General features: G+C 49.8%; 1 protein-coding gene across 2 annotated transcripts in view; it reads right to left on the bottom strand.

Annotated features, from left to right (window-relative positions):
- The window catches only part of LOC139387371 (collagen alpha-2(VI) chain-like), an 87,610-nt gene that overhangs the window by 6,526 nt on the left and 54,005 nt on the right, over window positions 1-27,079 (bottom strand). The window contains exons 15-27 of one of the 2 annotated variants that reach the window (XM_071133508.1): window positions 24,664-24,726; window positions 24,373-24,498; window positions 24,108-24,170; window positions 23,685-23,735; window positions 23,448-23,609; window positions 23,021-23,056; window positions 21,236-21,281; window positions 20,837-20,989; window positions 20,650-20,744; window positions 19,145-19,326; window positions 18,798-18,976; window positions 17,144-17,182; window positions 15,163-16,518 (exon numbers count right to left, since the gene is read on the bottom strand). In XM_071133508.1, coding sequence (XP_070989609.1) covers window positions 16,223-16,518; window positions 17,144-17,182; window positions 18,798-18,976; window positions 19,145-19,326; window positions 20,650-20,744; window positions 20,837-20,989; window positions 21,236-21,281; window positions 23,021-23,056; window positions 23,448-23,609; window positions 23,685-23,735; window positions 24,108-24,170; window positions 24,373-24,498; window positions 24,664-24,726 — 1,491 coding nt within the window. In that variant the 3' untranslated portion in view covers window positions 15,163-16,222. Of the gene's footprint in view, window positions 1-15,162; window positions 16,519-17,143; window positions 17,183-18,797; window positions 18,977-19,144; window positions 19,327-20,649; window positions 20,745-20,836; window positions 20,990-21,235; window positions 21,282-23,020; window positions 23,057-23,447; window positions 23,610-23,684; window positions 23,736-24,107; window positions 24,171-24,372; window positions 24,499-24,663; window positions 24,727-27,079 lie in introns of those variants that run through there. The other variant, XM_071133507.1, reaches the window with a different exon arrangement.

Genomic DNA, 27,079 nt, shown 5'->3' with positions numbered 1-27,079 from the left:
CCCTGTTCACTCAGTCTACTAGCTACCTGCCCACTCAGTCTACTAGCTACCTGTCCACTCAGTCTACTAGCTACCTGCCCACTCAGTCTACTAGCTACCTGCCCACCCAGTCTACTAGCTCCCTGTCCACTCAGTCTACTAGCTCCCTGTCCACTCAGCCTACTAGCTCCCCGTCCACTCAGTCTACTAGCTCCCTGTCCACTTAGTCTACTAGCTACCTGTCCACTCAGTCCACTAGCTCCCTGTCCACTCAGTCTACTAGCTCCCTGTCTACTCAGTCTACTAGCTCCCTGTCCACTCAGTCTACTAGCTCCCCGCCCACTAGGTCTACTAGCTCCCTGCCCACTAAGTCTACTAGCTCCCTGTCCACTCATTCTACTAGCTCCCTGTCCACTCAGTCTACTAGCTCCCCGCCCACTCAGTCTACTAGCGCCATGTCCACTCAGTCTACTAGCTCCCTGTCCACTAGCTCCCTGTCCACTCAGTCTACTAGCTCCCCGCCCAATCAGTCTACTAGCTCCCCACCCACTCAGTCTACTAGCTCACCACCCACTCAGTCTACTAGCTCCCTGTCCACTCGGTCTACTAGCTCCCTGTCCACTCAGTCTACTAGCTCCCTGCCCACTCAGTCTACTAGCTCCCCAACCACTCAGTCTACTAGCTCCCTGCCCACTCAGTCTACTAGCTCCCTGTCCACTCAGTCTACTAGCTCCCTGGCCACTCAGTCTACTAGCTACCTGCCCACTCAGTCTACTAGCTCCCTGCCCAATCAGTCTACTAGCGCCCTGTCCACTCAGTCTACTAGCTCCCTGTCCACTCAGTCTACTAGCTCCCTGTCCACTCAGTCTACTAGCTCCCTGTCTACTCAGTCTACCAGCTCCCTGTCCACTCATTCTACTAGCTCCCCGCCCACTCAGTCTACTAGTTCCCTGCCCACTCAGTCTACTAGCTCCCTGTCCACTCATTCTACTAGCTCCCCACCCACTCAGTCTACTAGCTCCCTGTCCACTCAGTCTACTAGTTCCCTGTCCACTCAGTCTACTAGCTCTCTGTCCACTCAGTCTACTAGCTCCCTGTCCACTAAGTCTACTAGCTCCCTATCCACTCAGTCTACTAGCGCCCTGTCCACTCAGTCTACTAGCTCCCTGTCCACTCAGTCTACTAGCTCCTTGTCCACTCAGTCTACTAGCTCCCAGCCCACTCAGTCTACTAGCTCCCCACCCACTCAGTCTACTAGCTCCCTGTCCACTCAGTCTACTAGTTCCCTGTCCACTCAGTCTACTAGCTCTCTGTCCACTCAGTCTACTAGCTCCCTGTCCACTAAGTCTACTAGCTCCCTATCCACTCAGTCTACTAGCGCCCTGTCCACTCAGTCTACTAGCTCCCTGTCCACTCAGTCTACTAGCTCCTTGTCCACTCAGTCTACTAGCTCCCCGCCCACTCAGTCTACTAGCTCCCTGTCCACTCAGTCTACTAGCTCCCTGTCCACCCAGTCTACTAGCTCCCTGTCCACCCAGTCTACTAGCTCCCTGTCTACTAGCGCCCTGTCCACTCCATCTACTAGCTCCCTGTCCACCCAGTCTACTAGCTCCCTGTCCACTCAGTCTACTAGCTCCCTGTCCACTCAGTCTACTAGCTCCCTGTCCACCCAGTCTACTAGCTCCCTGTCCACTCAGTCTACTAGCTCCCTGTCCACCCAGTCTACTAGCTCCCCACCCACTCAGTCTACTAGCTCCCTGTCCACTCAGTCTACTAGCTCCCTGGCCACTCAGTCTACTAGCGCCCTGTCCACTCAGTCTACTAGCTCCCTGTCCACTCAGTCTACTAGCTCCCCACCCACTCAGTCTACTAGCTCCCTGTCCACTCAGTCTACTAGCTACCTGCCCACTCAGTCTACTAGCTCCCTGTCCACTCAGTCTACTAGCTCCCCACCCACTCAGTCTACTAGCTCCCTGTCCACTCAGTCTACTAGTTCCCTGTCCACTCAGTCTACCAGCTCCCTGTCCACTCATTCTACTAGCTCCCCGCCCACTCAGTCTACTAGCTCCCTGTCCACTCAGTCTACTAGCTCCCCATTCACTCAGTCTACTAGCTCCCTGTCTACTAGCGCCCTGTCCACTCCGTCTACTAGCTCCCTGTCCACTCAGTCTACTAGCTCCCTGTCCACTCAGTCTACTAGCTCCCCGCCCACTCAGTCTACTAGCTCCCCACCCACTCAGTCTACTAGCTCCCTGCCCACTCAGTCTACTAGCTCCCTGTCCACTCAGTCTACTAGTTCCCCACCCACTCAGTCTACTACCTCCCTGTCCAGTCAGTCTACTAGCTCCCTGTCCACTCAGTCTACTAGCGCCCTGTCCACTCAGTCTACTAGCGCCCTGTCCACTCAGTCTACTAGCGCCCTGTCCACTCAGTCTACTAGCGCCCTGTCCACTCAGTCTACTAGCTCCCTGTCCACTCAGTCTACTAGTTCCCCGCCCACTCAGTCTACTAGCTCCCTGTCCACTCAGTCTACTAGCTCCCTGTCCACTCAGTCTACTAGCTCCCTGTCCACTCAGTCTACTAGCTCCCTGTCCACTCAGTCTACTAGCTCCCTGTCCACTCAGTCTACTAGCTCCCTGTCCACTCAGTCTACTAGCTCCCTGTTCACTCAGTCTACTAGCTACCTGCCCACTCAGTCTACTAGCTACCTGTCCACTCAGTCTACTAGCTACCTGCCCACTCAGTCTACTAGCTACCTGCCCACCCAGTCTACTAGCTCCCTGTCCACTCAGTCTACTAGCTCCCTGTCCACTCAGCCTACTAGCTCCCCGTCCACTCAGTCTACTAGCTCCCTGTCCACTTAGTCTACTAGCTACCTGTCCACTCAGTCCACTAGCTCCCTGTCCACTCAGTCTACTAGCTCCCTGTCTACTCAGTCTACTAGCTCCCTGTCCACTCAGTCTACTAGCTCCCCGCCCACTAGGTCTACTAGCTCCCTGCCCACTAAGTCTACTAGCTCCCTGTCCACTCATTCTACTAGCTCCCTGTCCACTCAGTCTACTAGCTCCCCGCCCACTCAGTCTACTAGCGCCATGTCCACTCAGTCTACTAGCTCCCTGTCCACTAGCTCCCTGTCCACTCAGTCTACTAGCTCCCCGCCCAATCAGTCTACTAGCTCCCCACCCACTCAGTCTACTAGCTCACCACCCACTCAGTCTACTAGCTCCCTGTCCACTCGGTCTACTAGCTCCCTGTCCACTCAGTCTACTAGCTCCCTGCCCACTCAGTCTACTAGCTCCCCAACCACTCAGTCTACTAGCTCCCTGCCCACTCAGTCTACTAGCTCCCTGTCCACTCAGTCTACTAGCTCCCTGGCCACTCAGTCTACTAGCTACCTGCCCACTCAGTCTACTAGCTCCCTGCCCAATCAGTCTACTAGCGCCCTGTCCACTCAGTCTACTAGCTCCCTGTCCACTCAGTCTACTAGCTCCCTGTCCACTCAGTCTACTAGCTCCCTGTCTACTAGCTCCCTGTCTACTCAGTCTACTAGCTCCCTGTCCACTCAGTCTACTAGCTCCCCGCCCACTCAGTCTACTAGTTCCCTGCCCACTCAGTCTACTAGCTCCCTGTCCACTCATTCTACTAGCTCCCCACCCACTCAGTCTACTAGCTCCCTGTCCACTCAGTCTACTAGTTCCCTGTCCACTCAGTCTACTAGCTCTCTGTCCACTCAGTCTACTAGCTCCCTGTCCACTAAGTCTACTAGCTCCCTATCCACTCAGTCTACTAGCGCCCTGTCCACTCAGTCTACTAGCTCCCTGTCCACTCAGTCTACTAGCTCCTTGTCCACTCAGTCTACTAGCTCCCAGCCCACTCAGTCTACTAGCTCCCCACCCACTCAGTCTACTAGCTCCCTGTCCACTCAGTCTACTAGTTCCCTGTCCACTCAGTCTACTAGCTCTCTGTCCACTCAGTCTACTAGCTCCCTGTCCACTAAGTCTACTAGCTCCCTATCCACTCAGTCTACTAGCGCCCTGTCCACTCAGTCTACTAGCTCCCTGTCCACTCAGTCTACTAGCTCCTTGTCCACTCAGTCTACTAGCTCCCCGCCCACTCAGTCTACTAGCTCCCTGTCCACTCAGTCTACTAGCTCCCTGTCCACCCAGTCTACTAGCTCCCTGTCCACCCAGTCTACTAGCTCCCTGTCCACTCAGTCTACTAGCTCCCTGTCCACTCAGTCTACTAGCTCCCTGTCCACCCAGTCTACTAGCTCCCCACCCACTCAGTCTACTAGCTCCCTGTCCACTCAGTCTACTAGCTCCCTGCCCACTCAGTCTACTAGCGCCCTGTCCACTCAGTCTACTAGCTCCCTGTCCACTCAGTCTACTAGCTCCCCACCCACTCAGTCTACTAGCTCCCTGTCCACTCAGTCTACTAGCTACCTGCCCACTCAGTCTACTAGCTCCCTGTCCACTCAGTCTACTAGCTCCCCACCCACTCAGTCTACTAGCTCCCTGTCCACTCAGTCTACTAGTTCCCTGTCCACTCAGTCTACCAGCTCCCTGTCCACTCAGTCTACTAGTTCCCTGTCCACTCAGTCTACCAGCTCCCTGTCCACTCATTCTACTAGCTCCCCGCCCACTCAGTCTACTAGCTCCCTGTCCACTCAGTCTACTAGCTCCCCATTCACTCAGTCTACTAGCTCCCTGTCTACTAGCGCCCTGTCCACTCCGTCTACTAGCTCCCTGTCCACTCAGTCTACTAGCTCCCTGTCCACTCAGTCTACTAGCTCCCCGCCCACTCAGTCTACTAGCTCCCCACCCACTCAGTCTACTAGCTCCCTGCCCACTCAGTCTACTAGCTCCCTGTCCACTCAGTCTACTAGTTCCCCACCCACTCAGTCTACTACCTCCCTGTCCACTCAGTCTACTAGCTCCCTGTCCACTCAGTCTACTAGCGCCCTGTCCACTCAGTCTACTAGCGCCCTGTCCACTCAGTCTACTAGCGCCCTGTCCACTCAGTCTACTAGCGCCCTGTCCACTCAGTCTACTAGCTCCCTGTCCACTCAGTCTACTAGTTCCCCGCCCACTCAGTCTACTAGCTCCCTGTCCACTCAGTCTACTAGCTCCCTGTCCACCCAGTCTACTAGCTCCCTGTCCACCCAGTCTACTAGCTCCCTGTCCACTCAGTCTACTAGCTCCCTGTCCACTCAGTCTACTAGCTCCCTGTCCACTCAGTCTACTAGCTCCCTGTTCACTCAGTCTACTAGCTACCTGCCCACTCAGTCTACTAGCTACCTGTCCACTCAGTCTACTAGCTACCTGCCCACTCAGTCTACTAGCTACCTGCCCACCCAGTCTACTAGCTCCCTGTCCACTCAGTCTACTAGCTCCCTGTCCACTCAGCCTACTAGCTCCCCGTCCACTCAGTCTACTAGCTCCCTGTCCACTTAGTCTACTAGCTACCTGTCCACTCAGTCCACTAGCTCCCTGTCCACTCAGTCTACTAGCTCCCTGTCTACTCAGTCTACTAGCTCCCTGTCCACTCAGTCTACTAGCTCCCCGCCCACTAGGTCTACTAGCTCCCTGCCCACTAAGTCTACTAGCTCCCTGTCCACTCATTCTACTAGCTCCCTGTCCACTCAGTCTACTAGCTCCCCGCCCACTCAGTCTACTAGCGCCATGTCCACTCAGTCTACTAGCTCCCTGTCCACTAGCTCCCTGTCCACTCAGTCTACTAGCTCCCCGCCCAATCAGTCTACTAGCTCCCCACCCACTCAGTCTACTAGCTCACCACCCACTCAGTCTACTAGCTCCCTGTCCACTCGGTCTACTAGCTCCCTGTCCACTCAGTCTACTAGCTCCCTGCCCACTCATTCTACTAGCTCCCCAACCACTCAGTCTACTAGCTCCCTGCCCACTCAGTCTACTAGCTCCCTGTCCACTCAGTCTACTAGCTCCCTGGCCACTCAGTCTACTAGCTACCTGCCCACTCAGTCTACTAGCTCCCTGCCCACTCAGTCTACTAGCGCCCTGTCCACTCAGTCTACTAGCTCCCTGTCCACTCAGTCTACTAGCTCCCTGTCCACTCAGTCTACTAGCTCCCTGTCTACTCAGTCTACTAGCTCCCTGTCTACTCAGTCTACTAGCTCCCTGTCCACTCAGTCTACTAGCTCCCCGCCCACTCAGTCTACTAGCTCCCTGTCCACTCAGTCTACTAGTTCCCTGTCCACTCAGTCTACTAGCTCTCTGTCCACTCAGTCTACTAGCTCCCTGTCCACTAAGTCTACTAGCTCCCTATCCACTCAGTCTACTAGCGCCCTGTCCACTCAGTCTACTAGCTCCCTGTCCACTCAGTCTACTAGCTCCTTGTCCACTCAGTCTACTAGCTCCCCGCCCACTCAGTCTACTAGCTCCCTGTCCACTCAGTCTACTAGCTCCCTGTCCACCCAGTCTACTAGCTCCCTGTCCACCCAGTCTACTAGCTCCCTGTCTACTAGCGCCCTGTCCACTCCATCTACTAGCTCCCTGTCCACCCAGTCTACTAGCTCCCTGTCCACTCAGTCTACTAGCTCCCTGTCCACTCAGTCTACTAGCTCCCCACCCACTCAGTCTACTAGCTCCCCACCCACTCAGTCTACTAGCTCCCTGTCCACTCAGTCTACTAGCTCCCTGCCCACTCAGTCTACTAGCGCCCTGTCCACTCAGTCTACTAGCTCCCTGTCCACTCAGTCTACTAGCTCCCCACCCACTCAGTCTACTAGCTCCCTGTCCACTCAGTCTACTAGCTACCTGCCCACTCAGTCTACTAGCTCCCTGTCCACTCAGTCTACTAGCTCCCCACCCACTCAGTCTACTAGCTCCCTGTCCACTCAGTCTACTAGTTCCCTGTCCACTCAGTCTACCAGCTCCCTGTCCACTCAGTCTACTAGTTCCCTGTCCACTCAGTCTACCAGCTCCCTGTCCACTCATTCTACTAGCTCCCCGCCCACTCAGTCTACTAGCTCCCTGTCCACTCAGTCTACTAGCTCCCCATTCACTCAGTCTACTAGCTCCCTGTCTACTAGCGCCCTGTCCACTCCGTCTACTAGCTCCCTGTCCACTCAGTCTACTAGCTCCCTGTCCACTCAGTCTACTAGCTCCCCGCCCACTCAGTCTACTAGCTCCCCACCCACTCAGTCTACTAGCTCCCTGCCCACTCAGTCTACTAGCTCCCTGTCCACTCAGTCTACTAGTTCCCCACCCACTCAGTCTACTACCTCCCTGTCCACTCAGTCTACTAGCTCCCTGTCCACTCAGTCTACTAGCGCCCTGTCCACTCAGTCTACTAGCGCCCTGTCCACTCAGTCTACTAGCGCCCTGTCCACTCAGTCTACTAGCGCCCTGTCCACTCAGTCTACTAGCTCCCTGTCCACTCAGTCTACTAGTTCCCCGCCCACTCAGTCTACTAGCTCCCTGTCCACTCAGTCTACTAGCTCCCTGTCCACCCAGTCTACTAGCTCCCTGTCCACCCAGTCTACTAGCTCCCTGTCCACTCAGTCTACTAGCTCCCTGTCCACTCAGTCTACTAGCTCCCTGTCCACTCAGTCTACTAGCTCCCTGTTCACTCAGTCTACTAGGTCCCTGTTCACTCAGTCTACTAGCTACCTGTCCACTCAGTCTACTAGCTACCTGTCCACTCAGTCTACTAGCTACCTGCCCACTCAGTCTACTAGCTACCTGTCCACCCAGTCTACTAGCTTCCCACCCACCCAGTCTACTAGCTCCCCACCCACCCAGACTACTAGCTCCCCACCCACCCAGTCTACTAGCTCCCTGTCCACTCAGTCTACTAGCTCCCTGTCCACTCAGTCTACTAGCTCCCCACCCACCCAGTCTACTAGCTCCCCACCCACTCAGTCTACTAGCTCCCTGTCCACCCAGTCTACTAGCTCCCCACCCACTCAGACTACTAGCTCCCTGTCCACCCAGTCTACTAGCTCCCCACCCACCCAGTCTACTAGCTCCCCACCCACCCAGTCTACTACCTCCCTGTCCACCCAGTCTACTAGCTCCCTGTCCACCCAGTCTACTAGCTCCCTGTCTACTCAGTCTACTACCTCCCTGTCCACTCAGTCTACTACCTCCCTGTCCACTCAGTCTACTAGCTCCCTGTCTACTCAGTCTACTAGCTACCTGCCCACCCAGTCTACTAGCTCCCCACCCACTCAGTCTACTAGCTCCCCACCCACCCAGTCTACTACCTCCCTGCCCACTCAGTCTACTACCTCCCTGTCCACCCAGTCTACTAGCTCCCTGTCTACTCAGTCTACTAGCTCCCTGTCCACTCAGTCTACTACCTCCCTGTCCACTCAGTCTACTACCTCCCTGTCCACTCAGTCTACTGGCTCCCTGTCTACTCAGTCTACTAGCTACCTGCCCACCCAGTCTACTAGCTCCCCACCCACTCAGTCTACTAGCTCCCCACCCACCCAGTCTACTACCTCCCTGCCCACTCAGTCTACTACCTCCCTGTCCACCCAGTCTACTACCTCCCTGTCCACCCAGTCTACTACCTCCCTGTCCACCCAGTCTACTACCTCCCTGTCCACCCAGTCTACTAGCTCCCCAAACACTCAGTCTACTAGCTCCCTGTCTACTCAGTCTACTAGCTACCTGTCCACCCAGTCTACTAGCTCCCTGTCCACTCAGTCTACTAGCTCCCTGTCCACTCAGTCTACTAGCTCCCTGTCCACTCAGTCTACTAGCTCCCTGTCCACTCAGTCTACTAGCTACCTGTCCACCCAGTCGACTAGCTCCCTGTCCACTCAGTCTACTAGCTCCCTGTCCACCCAGTCTACTAGCTCCCTGTCCACTCAGTCTACTAGCTCCCTGTCCACTCAGTCTACTAGCTACCTGTCCACCCAGTCTACTAGCTCCCTGTCCACTCAGTCTACTAGCTCCCTGTCCACTCAGTCTACTAGCTCCCTGTCCACTCAGTCTACTAGCTCCCTGTCCACTCAGTCTACTAGCTCCCTGTCCACTCAGTCTACTAGCTCCCTGTCCACTCAGTCTACTAGCTCCCTGTCTACTCAGTCTACTAGCTCCCTGTCCACTCAGTCTACTAGCTCCCTGTCCACTCAGTCTACTACCTCCCTGTCCACCCAGTCTACTAGCTCCCCACCCACTCAGTCTACTAGCTCCCTGTCTACTCAGTCTACTAGCTACCTGTCCACCCAGTCTACTAGCTCCCTGTCCACTCAGTCTACTAGCTCCCTGTCCACTCAGTCTACTAGCTCCCTGTCCACTCAGTCTACTAGCTCCCTGTCCACTCAGTCTACTAGCTACCTGTCCACCCAGTCTACTAGCTCCCTGTCCACTCAGTCTACTAGCTCCCTGTCCACTCAGTCTACTAGCTCCCTGTCCACTCCGTCTACTAGCTCCCTGTCCACTCAGTCTACTAGCTACCTGTCCACCCAGTCTACTAGCTCCCTGTCCACTCAGTCTACTAGCTCCCTGTCCACTCAGTCTACTAGCTCCCTGTCCACTCAGTCTACTAGCTCCCTGTCCACTCAGTCTACTAGCTCCCTGTCCACTCAGTCTACTAGCTCCCTGTCCACTCAGTCTACTAGCTCCCTGTCCACTCAGTCTACTAGCTACCTGTCCACCCAGTCTACTAGCTCCCTGTCCACTCAGTCTACTAGCTCCCTGTCCACTCAGTCTACTAGCTCCCTGTCCACTCAGTCTACTAGCTACCTGTCCACCCAGTCTACTAGCTCCCTGTCCACTCAGTCTACTAGCTCCCTGTCCACTCAGTCTACTAGCTCCCTGTCCACCCAGTCTACTAGCTCCCTGTCTACTCAGTCTACTAGCTCCCTGTCCACTCAGTCTACTAGCTCCCTGTCCACTCAGTCTACTAGCTCCCTGTCTACTCAGTCTACTAGCTCCCCACCCACTCAGTCTACTAGCTCCCTGTCCACCCAGTCTACTACCTCCCTATCCACTCAGTCTACTACCTCCCTGTCCACTCAGTCTACTAGCTCCCTGTCCACCCAGTCTACTAGCTCCCTGTCCACTCAGTCTACTAGCTCCCTGTCCACTCAGTCTACTACCTCCCTGTCCACTCAGTCTACTAGCTCCCTGTCCACCCAGTCTACTAGCTCCCTGTCCACTCAGTCTACTACCTCCCTGTCCACTCAGTCTACTAGCTCCCTGTCCACCCAGTCTACTAGCTCCCTGTCCACTCAGTCTACTAGCTACCTGTCCACTCAGTCTACTAGCTCCCTGTCCACCCAGTCTACTAGCTCCCTGTCCACCCAGTCTACTAGCTCCCTGTCCACCCAGTCTACTAGCTCCCTGTCCACCCAGTCTACTAGCTCCCTGTCCACCCAGTCTACTAGCTCCCTGTCCACCCAGTCTACTAGCTCCCTGTCCACCCAGTCTACTAGCTCCCTGTCCACCCAGTCTACTAGCTCCCTGTCCACTCAGTCTACTAGCTCCCTGTCCACCCAGTCTACTAGCTCCCTGTCCACCCAGTCTACTAGCTCCCTGTCCACTCAGTCTACTAGCTCCCTGTCCACCCAGTCTACTAGCTCCCTGTCCACCCAGTCTACTAGCTCCCTGTCCACTCAGTCTACTAGCTCCCCGTCCACTCAGTCTACTAGCTCCCTGTCCACTCAGTCTACTAGCTCCCCGTCCACTCAGTCTACTAGCTCCCTGTCCACTCAGTCTACTAGCTCCCTGTCCACTCAGTCTACTAGCTCCCTGTCCACTCAGTCTACTAGCTCCCTGTCCACTCAGTCTACTAGCTCCCTGTCCACTCAGTCTACTAGCTCCCTGTCCACTCAGTCTAATAGCTCCCTGTCCACCCAGTCTACTAGCTACCTGTCCACCCAGTCTACTAGCTCCCTGTCCACCCAGTCTACTAGCTCCCTGTCCACTCAGTCTACTAGCTCCCTGTCCACCCAGTCTACTAGCTCCCTGTCCACTCAGTCTACTAGCTCCCCACCCACTCAGTCTACTAGCTCCCCACCCACTCAGTCTACTAGCTCCCTGTCCACTCAGTCTACTAGCTCCCTGTCCACTCAGTCTACTAGCTCCCTGTCCACTCAGTCTACTACCTCCCTGTCCACTCAGTCTACTAGCTCCCTGTCCACCCAGTCTACTAGCTCCCTGTCCACTCAGTCTACTAGCTCCCTGTCCACTCAGTCTACTACCTCCCTGTCCACTCAGTCTACTAGCTCCCCACCCACTCAGTCTACTAGCTCCCCACCCACTCAGTCTACTAGCTCCCTGTCCACTCAGTCTACTACCTCCCTGTCCACTCAGTCTACTAGCTCCCTGTCCACCCAGTCTACTAGCTCCCTGTCCACTCAGTCTACTAGCTCCCTGTCCACCCAGTCTACTAGCTCCCTGTCCACTCAGTCTACTAGCTCCCCACACACTCAGTGTACTAGCTCCCTGTCCACTCAGTCTACCAGCTCCCTGTCCACTCAGTCTACTAGCTCCCTGTCCACCCAGTCTACTAGCTCCCCGTCCACTCAGTCTACTAGCTCCCCACCCACTCAGTCTACTAGCTCCCCACCCACTCAGTCTACTAGCTCCCTGTCCACTCAGTCTACTAGCTCCCTGTCCACCCAGTCTACTAGCTCCCTGTCCACTCAGTCTACTAGCTCCCCACCCACTCAGTCTACTAGCTCCCTGTCCACTCAGTCTACTAGCTCCCCACCCACTCAGTCTACTAGCTCCCTGTCCACCCAGTCTACTAGCTCCCTGTCCACTCAGTCTACTAGCTCCCCACCCACTCAGTCTACTAGCTCCCTGTTCACCCAGTCTACTAGCTCCCTGTCCACTCAGTCTACTAGCTCCCTGTCCACTCAGTCTACTAGCTCCCTGTCCACTCAGTCTACTAGCTCCCTGTCCACCCAGTCTACTAGCTCCCTGTCCACTCAGTCTACTAGCTCCCCACCCACTCAGTCTACTAGCTCCCTGTCCACTCAGTCTACTAGCTCCCCACCCACTCAGTCTACTAGCTCCCTGTCCACCCAGTCTACTAGCTCCCTGTCCACTCAGTCTACTAGCTCCCCACCCACCCAGTCTACTAGCTCCCTGTCCACTCAGTCTACTAGCTCCCCACCCACCCAGTCTACTAGCTCCCCACCCATTCAGTCTACTAGCTCCCCACCCACCCAGTCTACTAGCTCCCCACCCACCCAGTCTACTAGCTCCCTGTCCACTCAGTCTACTAGCTCCCCACCCACTCAGTCTACTAGCTCCCCACCCACCCAGTCTACTAGCTCCCCACCCACCCAGTCTACTAGCTCCCTGTCCACTCAGTCTACTAGCTCCCCACCCACTCAGTCTACTAGCTCCCTGTCCACCCAGTCTACTAGCTCCCTGTCCACTCAGTCTACTAGCTCCCCACCCACCCAGTCTACTAGCTCCCTGTCCACTCAGTCTACTAGCTCCCCACCCACCCAGTCTACTAGCTCCCCACCCATTCAGTCTACTAGCTCCCCACCCACCCAGTCTACTAGCTCCCCACCCACCCAGTCTACTAGCTCCCCACCCACCCAGTCTACTAGCTCCCTGTCCACTCAGTCTACTAGCTCCCCACCCACTCAGTCTACTAGCTCCCCACCCACCCAGTCTACTAGCTCCCCACCCACCCAGTCTACTAGCTCCCTGTCCACTCAGTCTACTAGCTCCCTGTCCACTCAGTCTACTAGCTCCCTGTCCACCCAGTCTACTAGCTCCCTGTCCACTCAGTCTACTAGCTCCCTGTCCACTCAGTCTACTAGCTCCCTGTCCACTCAGTCTACTAGCTCCCTGTCCACTCAGTCTACTAGCTCCCTGTCCACTCAGTCTACTAGCTCCCTGTCCACTCAGTCTACTAGCTCCCTGTCCACTCAGTCTACTAGCTCCCTGTCCACTCAGTCTACTAGCTCCCTGTCCACTCAGTCTACTAGCTCCCTGTCCACTCAGTCTACTAGCTCCCCACCCACCCAGTCTACTAGCTCCCCACCCACCCAGTCTACTAGCTCCCCACCCACCCAGTCTACTAGCTCCCCACCCACCCAGTCTACTAGCTCCCTGTCCACTCAGTCTACTAGCTCCCCACCCACCCAGTCTACTAGCTCCCCACCCACCCAGTCTACTAGCTCCCCACCCACCCAGTCTACTAGCTCCCCACCCACCCAGTCTACTAGCTCCCTGTCCACTCAGTCTACTAGCTCCCCACCCACCCAGTCTACTAGCTCCCTGTCCACTCAGTCTACTAGCTCCCCACCCACCCAGTCTACTAGCTCCCCACCCATTCAGTCTACTAGCTCCCCACCCACCCAGTCTATTAGCTCCCCACCCACCCAGTCTACTAGCTCCCCACCCACCCAGTCTACTAGCTCCCTGTCCACTCAGTCTACTAGCTCCCCACCCACTCAGTCTACTAGCTCCCCACCCACCCAGTCTACTAGCTCCCCACCCACCCAGTCTACTAGCTCCCTGTCCACTCAGTCTACTAGCTCCCCACCCACTCAGTCTACTAGCTCCCTGTCCACTCAGTCTACTAGCTCCCCACCCACTCAGTCTACTAGCTCCCCACCCACTCAGTCTACTAGCTCCCCACCCACCCAGTCTACTAGCTCCCTGTCCACTCAGTCTACTAGCTCCCCACCCACCCAGTCTACTAGCTCCCCACCCATTCAGTCTACTAGCTCCCCACCCACCCAGTCTACTAGCTCCCCACCCACCCAGTCTACTAGCTCCCCACCCACCCAGTCTACTAGCTCCCTGTCCACTCAGTCTACTAGCTCCCCACCCACTCAGTCTACTAGCTCCCCACCCACTCAGTCTACTAGCTCCCCTCCCACCCAGTCTACTAGCTCCCTGTCCACTCAGTCTACTAGCTCCCTGTCCACTCAGTCTACTAGCTCCCTGTCCACCCAGTCTACTAGCTCCCTGTCCACTCAGTCTACTAGCTCCCTGTCCACTCAGTCTACTAGCTCCCTGTCCACTCAGTCTACTAGCTCCCTGTCCACTCAGTCTACTAGCTCCCTGTCCACTCAGTCTACTAGCTCCCTGTCCACTCAGTCTACTAGCTCCCTGTCCACTCAGTCTACTAGCTCCCTGTCCACTCAGTCTACTAGCTCCCTGTCCACTCAGTCTACTAGCTCCCTGTCCACTCAGTCTACTAGCTCCCTGTCCACTCAGTCTACTAGCTCCCCACCCACCCAGTCTACTAGCTCCCTGTCTACTCAGTCTACTAGCTCCCTGTCCACTCAGTCTACTAGCTCCCCACCCACCCAGTCTACTAGCTCCCGTCCCACCCAGTCTACTAGCTCCCCACCCACCCAGTCTACTAGCTCCCCACCCACCCAGTCTACTAGCTCCCTGTCCACTCAGTCTACTAGCTCCCCACCCACCCAGTCTACTAGCTCCCCACCCACCCAGTCTACTAGCTCCCCACCCACCCAGTCTACTAGCTCCCCCCCCACCCAGTCTACTAGCTCCCTGTCCACTCAGTCTACTAGCTCCCCACCCACCCAGTCTACTAGCTCCCTGTCCACTCAGTCTACTAGCTCCCCACCCACCCAGTCTACTAGCTCCCCACCCACCCAGTCTACTAGCTCCCCACCCACCCAGTCTACTAGCTCCCCACCCACCCAGTCTACTAGCTCCCTGTCCACTCAGTCTACTAGCTCCCCACCCACCCAGTCTACTAGCTCCCCACCCACCCAGTCTACTAGCTCCCTGTCCACTCAGTCTACTAGCTCCCCACCCACCCAGTCTACTAGCTCCCCACCCACCCAGTCTACTAGCTCCCCACCCACCCAGCCTACTAGCTCCCCACCCACCCAGTCTACTAGCTCCCTGTCCACTCAGTCTACTAGCTCCCCACCCACCCAGTCTACTAGCTCCCTGTCCACTCAGTCTACTAGCTCCCCACCCACCCAGTCTACTAGCTCCCCACCCATTCAGTCTACTAGCTCCCCACCCACCCAGTCTACTAGCTCCCCACCCACCCAGTCTGTCTTGTCAGACTTCCTGGTAGTTTGACACGAAGGAAGAAGAAAACATCCCAAATATTTACCATCTTGATCAGGAAAAAATATTGTGTGTAATGTTTCAGTCACTCAAAAGGTAACATGGCTGACCTGCAGGATGGTTGTAGTAGGACTCAGAGATACAACAACAACATGACTCATTGTTTCCCTTCGCACTAATGATTTATTTCACATAGGCAAACATGACAGGCAAGGAAAACATACTCTACTAAAAATACATGATCACATTTTTAAGATATTCTCTCTATAGGATATTGTTAATACGTATATTTAGCTGACGCTAAGCATGTTGCAGTCTCAGAGCTAAAATAATACAGTAAACTTCTCTTTTTTAAAACGTTCTCTGTTTTCCCAGTCTACCACCACCCCCCCTTCGCATGCACACCAAACAATACCAGATGGATAGAGCAATTGTTATTTTTAAAAAGCAATTATTTATTAGTTTGTTTGTTTTATTAAATGTATTTAATTCACTTAAATGAAGGTTTATCCAACAGATCATGTCCATTCAATAAATTCTCTACCCAATACCCAATAATCCTACAGGCCTAACGTGTAATGCCCATAACCAACCCAAACACTAACATTCACAGAAAAATAAAATGGCTGCTGTAACTATGGCGATGTGCAAAACTGCAAAACGGTGTCTTTGAGGAATCATACAGCGATTCAGCAAGTGGTTCGAGGGATTTGAGTGGTTCACAGTGGTAAATGGGTTCAACATCACAGCCATATACATAATATTGAACTGTCTTAAATGTCCAACTAACCAGGCTTTAAAACCCCCAGATCCAGAGCTATAATAGCTAATCACTCACCTTAACAACAAGCTTAGAGATATGTTAGCAGCAAAACTTACCACCTGCCTGAAGCTTGTCTACTCTGTTAGCATCCTCCCAGAGTTATGCATACTAACAAAAAGTGCTTAAATCTAATATGTTTAAAATATTCCAAGCGAAATTAGACTAAACTGACTAAGTGATTGCATCGAGTTAACAATATTAGCATTAAAAATTAGCACAGAGCTTACACTTAGCATATAGCTAACAATATTAGCATTAAGCTGACAATATAAGCAGCGCTAGCACCCTTAATCCATTAATTAGCACTGTTAACTCATTAGCTTGCATCGTTAGTGCATTAGTCAGTAACATTAGCTCATCAGCTAGTTTTGTTAGATTGCTAGCTAGCACTTTTAGCCCATTAACACAGCCCCAGTGCTTTGGCTGGGTCTCCCATGATGTCTCCGTAGACCAGCCTGAAGGAGTCGATGAACAGCTGTGTCCACTGCTGCCTGTCAGCGCCTGGCTGAGCTAGCTTAGCCCGCTGAGCCGTGTAGGCCATGGTCGCCACGCCAACCCCATACTGCTGCTCCCGTAGGCTGCCCAGCAGGCTGGCTACGCCCCCGACTGAGGAAGGGACCATTGAGGGGCTGCCTTGCTCCGCAAGCTCCTCCCTGCGGGGAGGGGCCACGCTGTCGGGCACGGGCACGCCCCCTCCTGCAACGAGCGGGAGAATGGTGGGCGGAAGAACGCGACACGACGCATCAACATCCCAAATGGTCACTTCCCAATATGGCCTCCGGTACACCCAATATGGCCTCCGGTACACCCAATATGGCCTCCGGTACACCTAATATGGCCTCCGGTACACCCAATATGGCCTCCGGTACACCCAATATGGCCTCCGGTACACCTAATATGGCCTCCGGTACACCCAATATGGCCTCCGGTACACCTAATATAGCCTCCGGTACACCTAATATAGCCTCCGGTACACTTAATATGGCCTCTGGTACACCTAATGTGGCCTCCGGTACACCCACCAAGCATGTAGCTTCTCAGTTCTACTCTCTCTAACTCGTTAGTTCTTCAAATCTCTGGTTGAACTATCTTCCTTACTATGTGGACATTGTAGACCCTCAAGGTGATGGACTGCCATGCTCATGTAAACCTTTAAACGTTTTCTGATGTCAAACCAAGTGAGACAGTATGGAGAACGAGTTCAGTACTGGACTGGACTGCACTCAACCAGCAGGTTCAGGGTTCAAAACCAACTTTAATCACAGCCCGTAGTGCATGTGACAATTAAAAATCAGAATGAAAATCCTCAGAATAATCTTACCAGTTTTACAGGGGAGGTCAGGACACACGATGACAGGATCTGACAGAATGACAAAGAGACAAAGAGAGAGGTTATTGAGAGAGTTTTTTTTTACATGTTCTACATTGTAGAATAATAGTGAAGACATCAAAACTATGAAATAACACATGTATTCCTGTAGTAACCAAAACAGTGTTAAACAAATCAAAATATATTTTATTATTTTTTATTTCAAGTGCAGTTGCAAAAACCATCAAGCGCTATGATGAAACTGGCTCTCATGAGGACCGCCACAGGAAAGGAAGACCCAGAATTACCTCTACTGCAGAGGATAAGTTCATTAGAGTTACCTGCCTCAGAAACTGCAGCCCAAATAAATGCTTCAGAGTTCAAGTAACAGACACATCTCAACATCAACTGTTCAGAGGAGACAGTGTGAATCAGGCCTTCATGGTCGAATTGCTGCAAAGAAACCACCACTAAAGGACACCAATAATAAGAAAAGACTTGCTTGGGTCAAGAAACACAAGCAATAGACATTAGACCGGTGGAATTCTGTCCTTTGGTCTGACTTTTGGTATGTTTAACTAAACTAAAGATATCCCCACTAGAATAGTAAACTAACAGACATTTTGTCCAACTGAGGACATGTTGGTCCCCACTAGAATAGCAAACTAACAGACATTTTGACCAACTGGGGACATGTTGTTGGTCCCCACTAGAATAGCAAACTAACAGACATTTTGACCAACTGGGGACATGTTGTTGGTCCCCACTAGAATAATAAACTAACAGACATTTTGACCAACTGGTGACATGTTGTTGGTCCCCACTAGAATAGCAAACTAACAGACATTTTGACCAACTGGTGACATGTTGTTGGTCCCCACTAGAATAGCAAACTAACAGACATTTTGACCAACTGGTGACATGTTGTTGGTCCCCACTAGAATAGCAAACTAACAGACATTTTGACCAACTGGTGACATGTTGTTGGTCCCCACTAGAATAGCAAACTAACAGACATTTTGACCAACTGGGGACATGTTGTTGGTCCCCACTAGAATAGCAAACTAACAGACATTTTGACCAACTGGGGACATGTTGTTGGTTCCCACAAGGTTAAATTATATTTATAGGGGGTTTAGGGTTAAGGTTAGAATTAGGTTTAGGGGTTAGTTTTAGGGTTAGTTTTAGTGTTAGGAGCTATGGTTAGGGTCAGGGTTAGGTTTAGGGTTAAGAGTTAGGGTTAGGAGCTATGGTTAGGGTCAGGGCCAGGTTTTGGGGTTAGAGTTAGGGTTAAGGGTTAGGGAAAATATAATTTTGAATCGGACAAGGTTAGTTATAAAAGACTGTGTGTGTGTGTACATACTGTAGGTGTGTGTGTGTACATACTGTAGGTGTGTGTGTGTACATACTGTAGGTGTGTGTGTGTACATACTGTAGGTGTGTGTGTGTGTACATACTGTAGGTGTGTGTGTGTACATACTGTAGGTGTGTGTGTGTGATGATACTGTAGGTGTGTGTGTGTGTACATACTGTAGGTGTGTGTGTGTACATACTGTAGGTGTGTGTGTGTACATACTGTAGGTCTGTGTGTGTACATACTGTAGGTGTGTGTGTACATACTGTAGGTGTGTGTGTGTGTACATACTGTAGGTGTGTGTGTGTGTACCTGGGCAGAGCACGGTCTCTATCTTGTCGATGAACTCCTCTGCCACCAGATCAGCGAAGCGCCTCATCCCCAGCACCCTACCGTCTCTCTGACAGGCTATACTCTTCAGGCTCTCATTCTCCTCTATCTGGTCAAACATGTCCCCTATACCTATAGCGCTCACGTCCACACTGGGGTCGCTGCTCACACACACACACACACACACACACACACACACACACACACACACACACACACACACACACACACACACACACACACACACACACACACACACACACAAACAAATCGTCAGTAAGAACAGTTGATAAAACATATCCCAGACAACCCCTCTCCCGGTCAGCTACCTGCAGAGGTATGTGAGCAGTGAGTCGTCGTCCCTGGGGTCAAACCGTCCGTCTGTGATGACCACCACGGTGACGTTGGCTTTAGCTCTGCGACTGTCTTTGATCAGGTGGTCGTAGGCGTATTTCAGCGCTGACGGGGTCCAGGTCCCCCCGGCTATCCACTCCAGACGCTTCACTGCATCCTACATACAGACAGAGGGTGGGAGGGTGTTAGCCCACTGAGCTACAGCCTAGTCATTAGTTTGGGCAGCTAATTCAAGTCTACAGTCAGACAGAGGGTGGGAGGGTGTTAGCCCACTGATCTACAGCCTAGTAATTAGTTTGGGCAGCTAATTCAAGTCTACAGTCAGACAGAGGGTGGGAGGGTGTTAGCCCACTGAGCTACAGCCTAGTAATTAGTTTGGGCAGCTAATTCAAGTCTACAGTCAGGCAGAGGGTGGGAGGGTGGGTGTGTTTATGTCACAGACTGGGTTCCAAGGTCAAACTCTGGTGATCTGCACAACAGAAGACTGTTAGCACGCTGAGCTAAAGCCTAGGCATTAGCCTGGGAGCTAATGCAAGTCTTCAGGTGTTAGGTAATGTTAAACATGTGCGTGTCACTCCAAATACCTTGAAGGCAGACAGGGAGTCACATATTATTAATGTTATTGTTGTTATTATTATTTATTATTCTTGTTATTGTTATTATTATGATCGTTTTATTGTTATTAGTAGTAGTATATTTATTATTATAGTTTTATTATTATTGTTATTAGTAGTAGTATATTTATTATTATAGTTGTATTATTATTGTTATTAGTATTATTAGTTTTATTATTGGTGTTATTAATATTATAGGTTTATTATTATTGTTATTAGTATTATTAGTATATTTATTATTATAGTTTTATTATTATTGTTATTAGTATTATTAGTATATTTATTATTATAGTTGTATTATTATTGTTATTAGTATTATTAGTTTTATTATTGGTGTTATTAATATTATAGGTTTATTATTATTGTTATTTTTGTTTTTATTATTATTATTATCACTATCATCATTATTATTGTTTTATTATTATCACTATCATCATTATTATTGTTATTTATTATTGTTATTATTACTGCTATTATTATTTGTGTTTTAGTGTCATTATTATTGTTATTATTACTATTATTATTTATTATTGTTATTATTGTTGTTATTACTATCATAATTATTATTGTTATTATTATTATGGTTATTATTGTTATTTATATCACTATCATCATTATTATGGTTATTATTGTTATTTATATCACTATCATCATTATTATTGTTATTATTATTATGGTTATTATTGTTATTTATATCACTATCATCATTATTATGGTTATTATTATTATGGTTATTATTATTGTTATTTATATCACTATCATCATTATTATTGTTATTATTATTATGGTTATTATTATTGTTATTTATATCACTATCATCATTATTATGGTTATTGTTATTATTGTTATTGTTACTATTATATTACCTTGAAGGCAGACAGTGAGTCGATCTTGGAGTCATTGAGCCTGATGGCCTGGAAGGTTCCACTGTGACTGTACTGGACCACCCCCACTCTGGTACCTGGGGGGTATTAGTATGGTTGAATGAGCAAGAACTCAGTATTCAACATAATTTTTAGTTACCTGGGCATTAGAATCTGTAATGTGTTGTACCTGTCTCTGAGTTGGGGTCCTTGGCCATGGATCCCAGTCTGTTGATGGTGTTGATCACAAAGTTCTTCTCCAGAGTGAAGTTGGCGAGACCCACTGACTCTGAGCTGTCAATCACAAACACGATGTCCAGCGCCCCACACCGCTTCTCACAGTCTGCACGGACAACACAGTACAGGGTTACATGAGTTAACAGTGTGTTGGTCTGTGTGTGTGCGTCTGTCTGTCTGTCTGTCTGTCTGTCTGTCTGTCTGTCTGTCTGTCTGTCTGTCTGTGTGTCTGTCCATGTGTGTGTGTGTGTCTTGAACTGCATTGTTGGTTAAGGGCTTGTAGTAACCATTTCACAGTAAGGTCTACTACACCTGTTGTATTCGGCGCATGTGACAAATATAATTTACTCACCACAGCAGCCGCAGGTCTCTCTGATGTAGTTCATGACATCACATTCCTACAATGAAAACATCACATGACACCACATGACCTTTCTCTGACCTCTTGACTCCAGGCTGGAGTGATGGAGAGATAAAGGAATGATAGAGGGATGATCATAGAGGGATGATCAAAGAGGGATGATCACAGAGGGATAGAGGGATGATCATAGAGGGATAGAGGGATGATCAAAGAGGGATGATCATATAGCGATGATCAAATAGGGATAGAGGGATGATCAAATAGGGATGATCATAGAGGGATAGAGGGATGATCATAGAGGGATAGAGGGATGATCAAAGAGGGATAGAGGGATGATCAAAGAGGGATGGAGGGATGATCAAAGAGGGATAGAGGGATGATCAAAGAGGGATGGAGGGATGATCAAAGAGGGATGGAGAGATGATCAAAGAGGGATGATCATATAGCGATGATCAAATAGGGATAGAGGGATGATCAAATAGGGTTAGAGGGATGATCAAAGAGGGATGATCATAGAGGGTTTAGAGGGATGATCAAAGATAGATGATCATAGAGGGATGATATAGAGGGATGATCAAAGATAGATGATCTTAGAGGGATGATCAAAGAGGGATGATCATAGAGGGATAGAGGGATGATCAAAGATGGATGATATAGAGGGATAGAGGGATGATCAAAGAGGGTTAGAGGGATGATCAAGGAGGGATGATCAAAGAGGGATGACCAAAGAGGGATGATCAAAGAGGGTTAGAGGGATGATCAAGGAGGGATGATCAAAGAGGGATGACCAAAGAGGGATAGAGGGATGATCATAGAGGGATAGAGGGATGATCAAAGAGGGATGGAGGGATGATCAAAGAGGGATGGAGGGATGATCAAAGAGGGATGGAGGGATGATCAAAGAGGGATGGAGGGATGATCATAGAGGGATAGAGGGATGATCAAAGAGGGATAGAGGGATTGTCATAGAGGGATAGAGGGAAGATCAAAGAGGGATAGAGGGATGGAGGGATGATCAAAGAGGGATAGAGGGATGATCAAAGAGGGATGGAGGGATGATCAAAGAGGGATGGAGGGATGATCAAAGAGGGATGGAGGGATGATCAAAGAGGGATGACCAAAGAGGGATGATCAAAGAGGGATAGAGGGATGATCAAAGAGGGATGGAGGGATGATCAAATATGGATGATCAAAGAGGAATAGAGGGATGATCAAAGAGGGATAGAGGGATGATCAAAGAGGGATAGAGGGATGATCAAAGAGGGATGGAGGGATGATCAAAGAGGGATGATCAAATAGGGATGATCAAAGAGGGCTAGAGGGATGATCAAAGAGGGATAGAGGGATGATCAAAGAGGGATAGAGGGATGATCAAAGAGGGATAGAGGGATGATCAAAGAGGGATGGAGGGATGAGCAAAGAGGGATGATCAAAGAGGGTTAGAGGGATGATCATAGAGGGATGATCAAAGAGGGATAGAGGGATGATCAAAGATGGATGATCATAGAGGGATGATCATAGAGGGATGATCATAGAAGGATGATATAGAGGGATGATCAAAGATGGATGATCATAGAGGGTTAGAGGGATGATCAAAGATGGATGATATAGAGGGATAGAGGGATGATCAAAGATGGCTGATATAGAGGGATAGAGGGATGATCAAAGATGGCTGATATAGAGGGATGATCCAAGAGGGATGATCATAGAGGGATGATCATAGAGGGATGATCATAGAGGGATAGAGGGATGATAAAGAGGGATAGAGGTTCTTACTGTGAGGCCGGGGTCTCCCTCGGGACCTGGATCTCCCTGTAGAGAGAAAAGAGATGCTTTCATATACAGATTATAACACACTCACTCACACACTCACTCACACACTCACTCACTCACTCACTCACTCACTCACTCACACACTCACTCACACACTCACACACTCACTCACACACTCACTCACTCACTCACTCACCCACCCACCCACCCACCCACCCACCCACCCACCCACCCAACCACCCACCCACCCACCCACCCACCCACCCACTCACTCACACACACACTCACACACTCACTCACTCACTCACTCACTCACACACTCACTCACACACTCACACACTCACTCACTCACACACTCACTCACTCACCCACCCACCCACCCACCCACCCACGGTGTGCAGGTACTGTAGGTATGTGTGTGTCTACGTACATCTCGTCCACCCACTCCTCTTGGTCCTCTGAATCCAGGTTCTCCCTGAGGCCCTGGTTCTCCCTCCTCTCCAGAGGTTCCCTTTCCCCCTGGTCCTCCCTTGGGGCCACAGTCTCCTCTGCCTCCTCTGGGCCCTGGGCCGCCCTTCTCCCCGCGATCTCCCTGCAAACACACACAGGTCAGAGGTCAGACTGTGTGTCAGGGAAGGCGTTACTCTGCTAATGTGTGTGTGTTTACCGTTGGTCCTCTTGGTCCTGGGTAACTGAAGCCAGCTCTTCCAACGTCACCCTACAGCAGCACAGAGATCAATCAATCAGCACACATATCAATCAAGCAAGCATGCAGCACAGAGATAAAATAATCAATTACAACACAGTAAAACAGTCACATTAACAGTAGTCAGCCACGTATGAAGTCAACAGCTATACCAGGGTTACACAAAAAACTACAAGATAGTGAAGGGTGAAGCTAAAACTTCTCTGCTGTTTTGGTCCCACAACTATCATGTTGCAGCACAGAGAACCCGTACACACGTACGTTGAGAGTGCCACGTCTTGCATCATACTCATCGCTGCAGTTCATCCTATCGTAGCAACAGTATCGCTGAGTCTCAGATTAACCAGACGAACACTCAAATATCCAATGATGATAGCCACACACCTTTAGTCCTGGAAGGCCGGGGTCTCCTCTGGGTCCAGCATCACCAGGGTCGCCACGGGTACCCTGTTACACAGAATGTAGTTACCATAGCAATATCACCATGGTTACTGTACATGGCCACCTTATCACCATAACGTAGTAACATGACCGTGTAACCAACATGTACACACACACACACACACACACACAGAAACCCAACAACTCAAGAATCCCCCTCCACACAGACATTGTGATCAGACTGGTGAAGCTATGATCTGTGACCTACGTTCTTCCCTGCCGCTCCTGAAGTTCCGGGGAGCCCGCGTGGCCCTGGGAGTCCGTTGTCTCCCTTGGTTCCTTTGTTTCCTACTTCACCTGGTAGTCCTCTCAGCCCCTCAGGTCCTGCCTCGCCCTGAAACACACACACACATACAACAAAATAACAGGAGGTAGGGTGTGTGAGAGTGTGTGTGTGTGTGTGTGAGAGAGAGAGAGAGAGAGAGAGAGAGAGAGAGAGAGAGAGAGAGAGAGAGAGAGAGAGAGTGAGAGAGAGTGTGAGAGAGTGTGTGTGCCATACCTTGTCTCCTTTAACTCCGTCTGTTCCCGGGGTCCCCATTGGCCCAAAGTCTCCTCTTCTCCCCTACAACACAACAGTACAACAACCCTTAGACAACATCCAACATTAGACTACACCCCAACCAGTCTGTAATACCTACATGTTTCAAGCAGATCACCATAGTCCCTGTACCCAAGAACACCAAAGTAACCTGTCAAAATGACTACCACCCTGTAGCACTCACATCTGTAGCCATGAAGTGCTTTGAAAGGCTGGTCACGGCTCACATCAACACCATCATCCAAAACAACCTGGACACACTCTAATTTGCATACCGCCCCAACAGATCCACAGATGACACAATCTCTATTGCACTCCACACTGCCCTTTCCCACCTGGACAGAAAGAACACCTATGTGAGAATGCTATTCATTGACTACAGCTTAGCGTTCAACACCATAATGCCCAAAAAAACGTATCACTAAGCTAAGGACCCTGGTTCTAAACACCTCCCTCTGCAACTGGATTCTGGACTTCCTGATTGGCCGACCCCAGGTGGTGAGGGTAGGCAACAACACCTCCACCACGCTGATACTCAACACGGGGGCCCCGCAGGGGTGTGTACTTAGTCCCCTCCTGTATTCCCTGTTCACCCACGACTGCGTGGCCAGGCACGCCTCCAACACCATCCTTAAGTTTGCTGACGACACGACGATGGTAGGCCTGATCACCAACGACGATGAGACAGCTTATAGGGAGGTCGTCAGTAGGGTTGTGACCGTCACAAAATGTTGTCAGCCAGTGATTGTCAAGCAAATAACTGTCGGTCTCACAGTAATTGACGGTTAATTAAGATAAACACATTTAGCATCTCCACTAATGCAGACCTTTGGAACATCTACATTTACAAAAATCTATTTAATATACACCATCACAATAAATCAATGTACTATAGTCTACACCATCACAATAAATCCATGTAATATAGTCTACACCATCACAATAAATACATGTAATATAGTCTACACCATCACAATAAATCCATGTAATATAGTCTACACCATCACAATAAATCAATGTACTATAGTCTACACCATCACAATAAATCAATGTACTATAGTCTACACCATCACAATAAATCCATGTAATATAGTCTACACCATCACAATAAATCCATGTAATATAGTCTACACCATCACAATAAATCCATGTAATATAGTCTACACCATCACAATAAATCCATGTAATATAGTCTACACCATCACAATAAATCCATGTAATATAGTCTACACCATCACAATAAATCCATGTAATATAGTCTACACCATCACAATAAATCCATGTAATATAGTCTACACCATCACAATAAATCCATGTAATATAGTCTACACCATCACAATAAATCCATGTAATATAGTCTACACCATCACAATAAATCCATGTAATATAGCCTACACCATCACAATAAATCCATGTACTATAGTCTACACCATCACAGTAAATCCATGTACTATAGTCTACACCATCACAGTAAATCCATGTACTATAGTCTACACCATCACAATAAATCCATGTAATATAGTCTACACCATCACAATAAATCCATGTAATATAGTCTACACCATCACAATAAATCCATGTAATATAGTCTACACCATCACAATAAATCCATGTAATATAGTCTACACCATCACAATAAATCCATGTAATATAGTCTACACCATCACCATAAATCCATGTAATATAGTCTACACCATCACAATAAATCCATGTAATATAGTCTACACCATCACAATAAATCCATGTAATATAGTCTACACCATCACAGTAAATCCATGTAATATAGTCTACGCCATCACAATAAATCCATGTAATATAGTCTACACCATCACAATAAATCCATGTAATATAGTCTACACCATCACAATAAATCCATGTAATATAGTCTACACCATCACCATAAATCCATGTAATATAGTCTACACCATCACAATAAATCCATGTAATATAGTCTACCTACACCATCACAATAAATCCATGTAATATAGTCTACACCATCACAATAAATCCATGTAATATAGTCTACACCATCACAGTAAATCCATGTAATATAGTCTACACCATCACAATAAATCCATGTAATATAGTCTACACCATCACAATAAATCAATGTAATATAGTCTACACCATCACAATAAATCCATGTACTATAGTCTACACCATCACAATAAATCCATGTAATATAGTCTACGCCATCACAATAAATCCATGTAATATAGTCTACACCATCACAATAAATCAATGTAATATAGACTACACCATCACAATAAATCCATGTAATATAGTCTACACCATCACAGTAAATCCATGTAATATAGTCTACACCATCACAATAAATCCATGTAATATAGTCTACACCATCACAATAAATCAATGT

This window comes from Oncorhynchus clarkii, chromosome 28 (assembly GCF_045791955.1).
Source record: "Oncorhynchus clarkii lewisi isolate Uvic-CL-2024 chromosome 28, UVic_Ocla_1.0, whole genome shotgun sequence".
Lineage (NCBI taxonomy): Eukaryota > Metazoa > Chordata > Actinopteri > Salmoniformes > Salmonidae > Oncorhynchus > Oncorhynchus clarkii.
The sequence above is the reverse complement of the archived record's forward strand: the minus strand, read 5'-3'. Positions and strand labels throughout refer to the sequence as shown.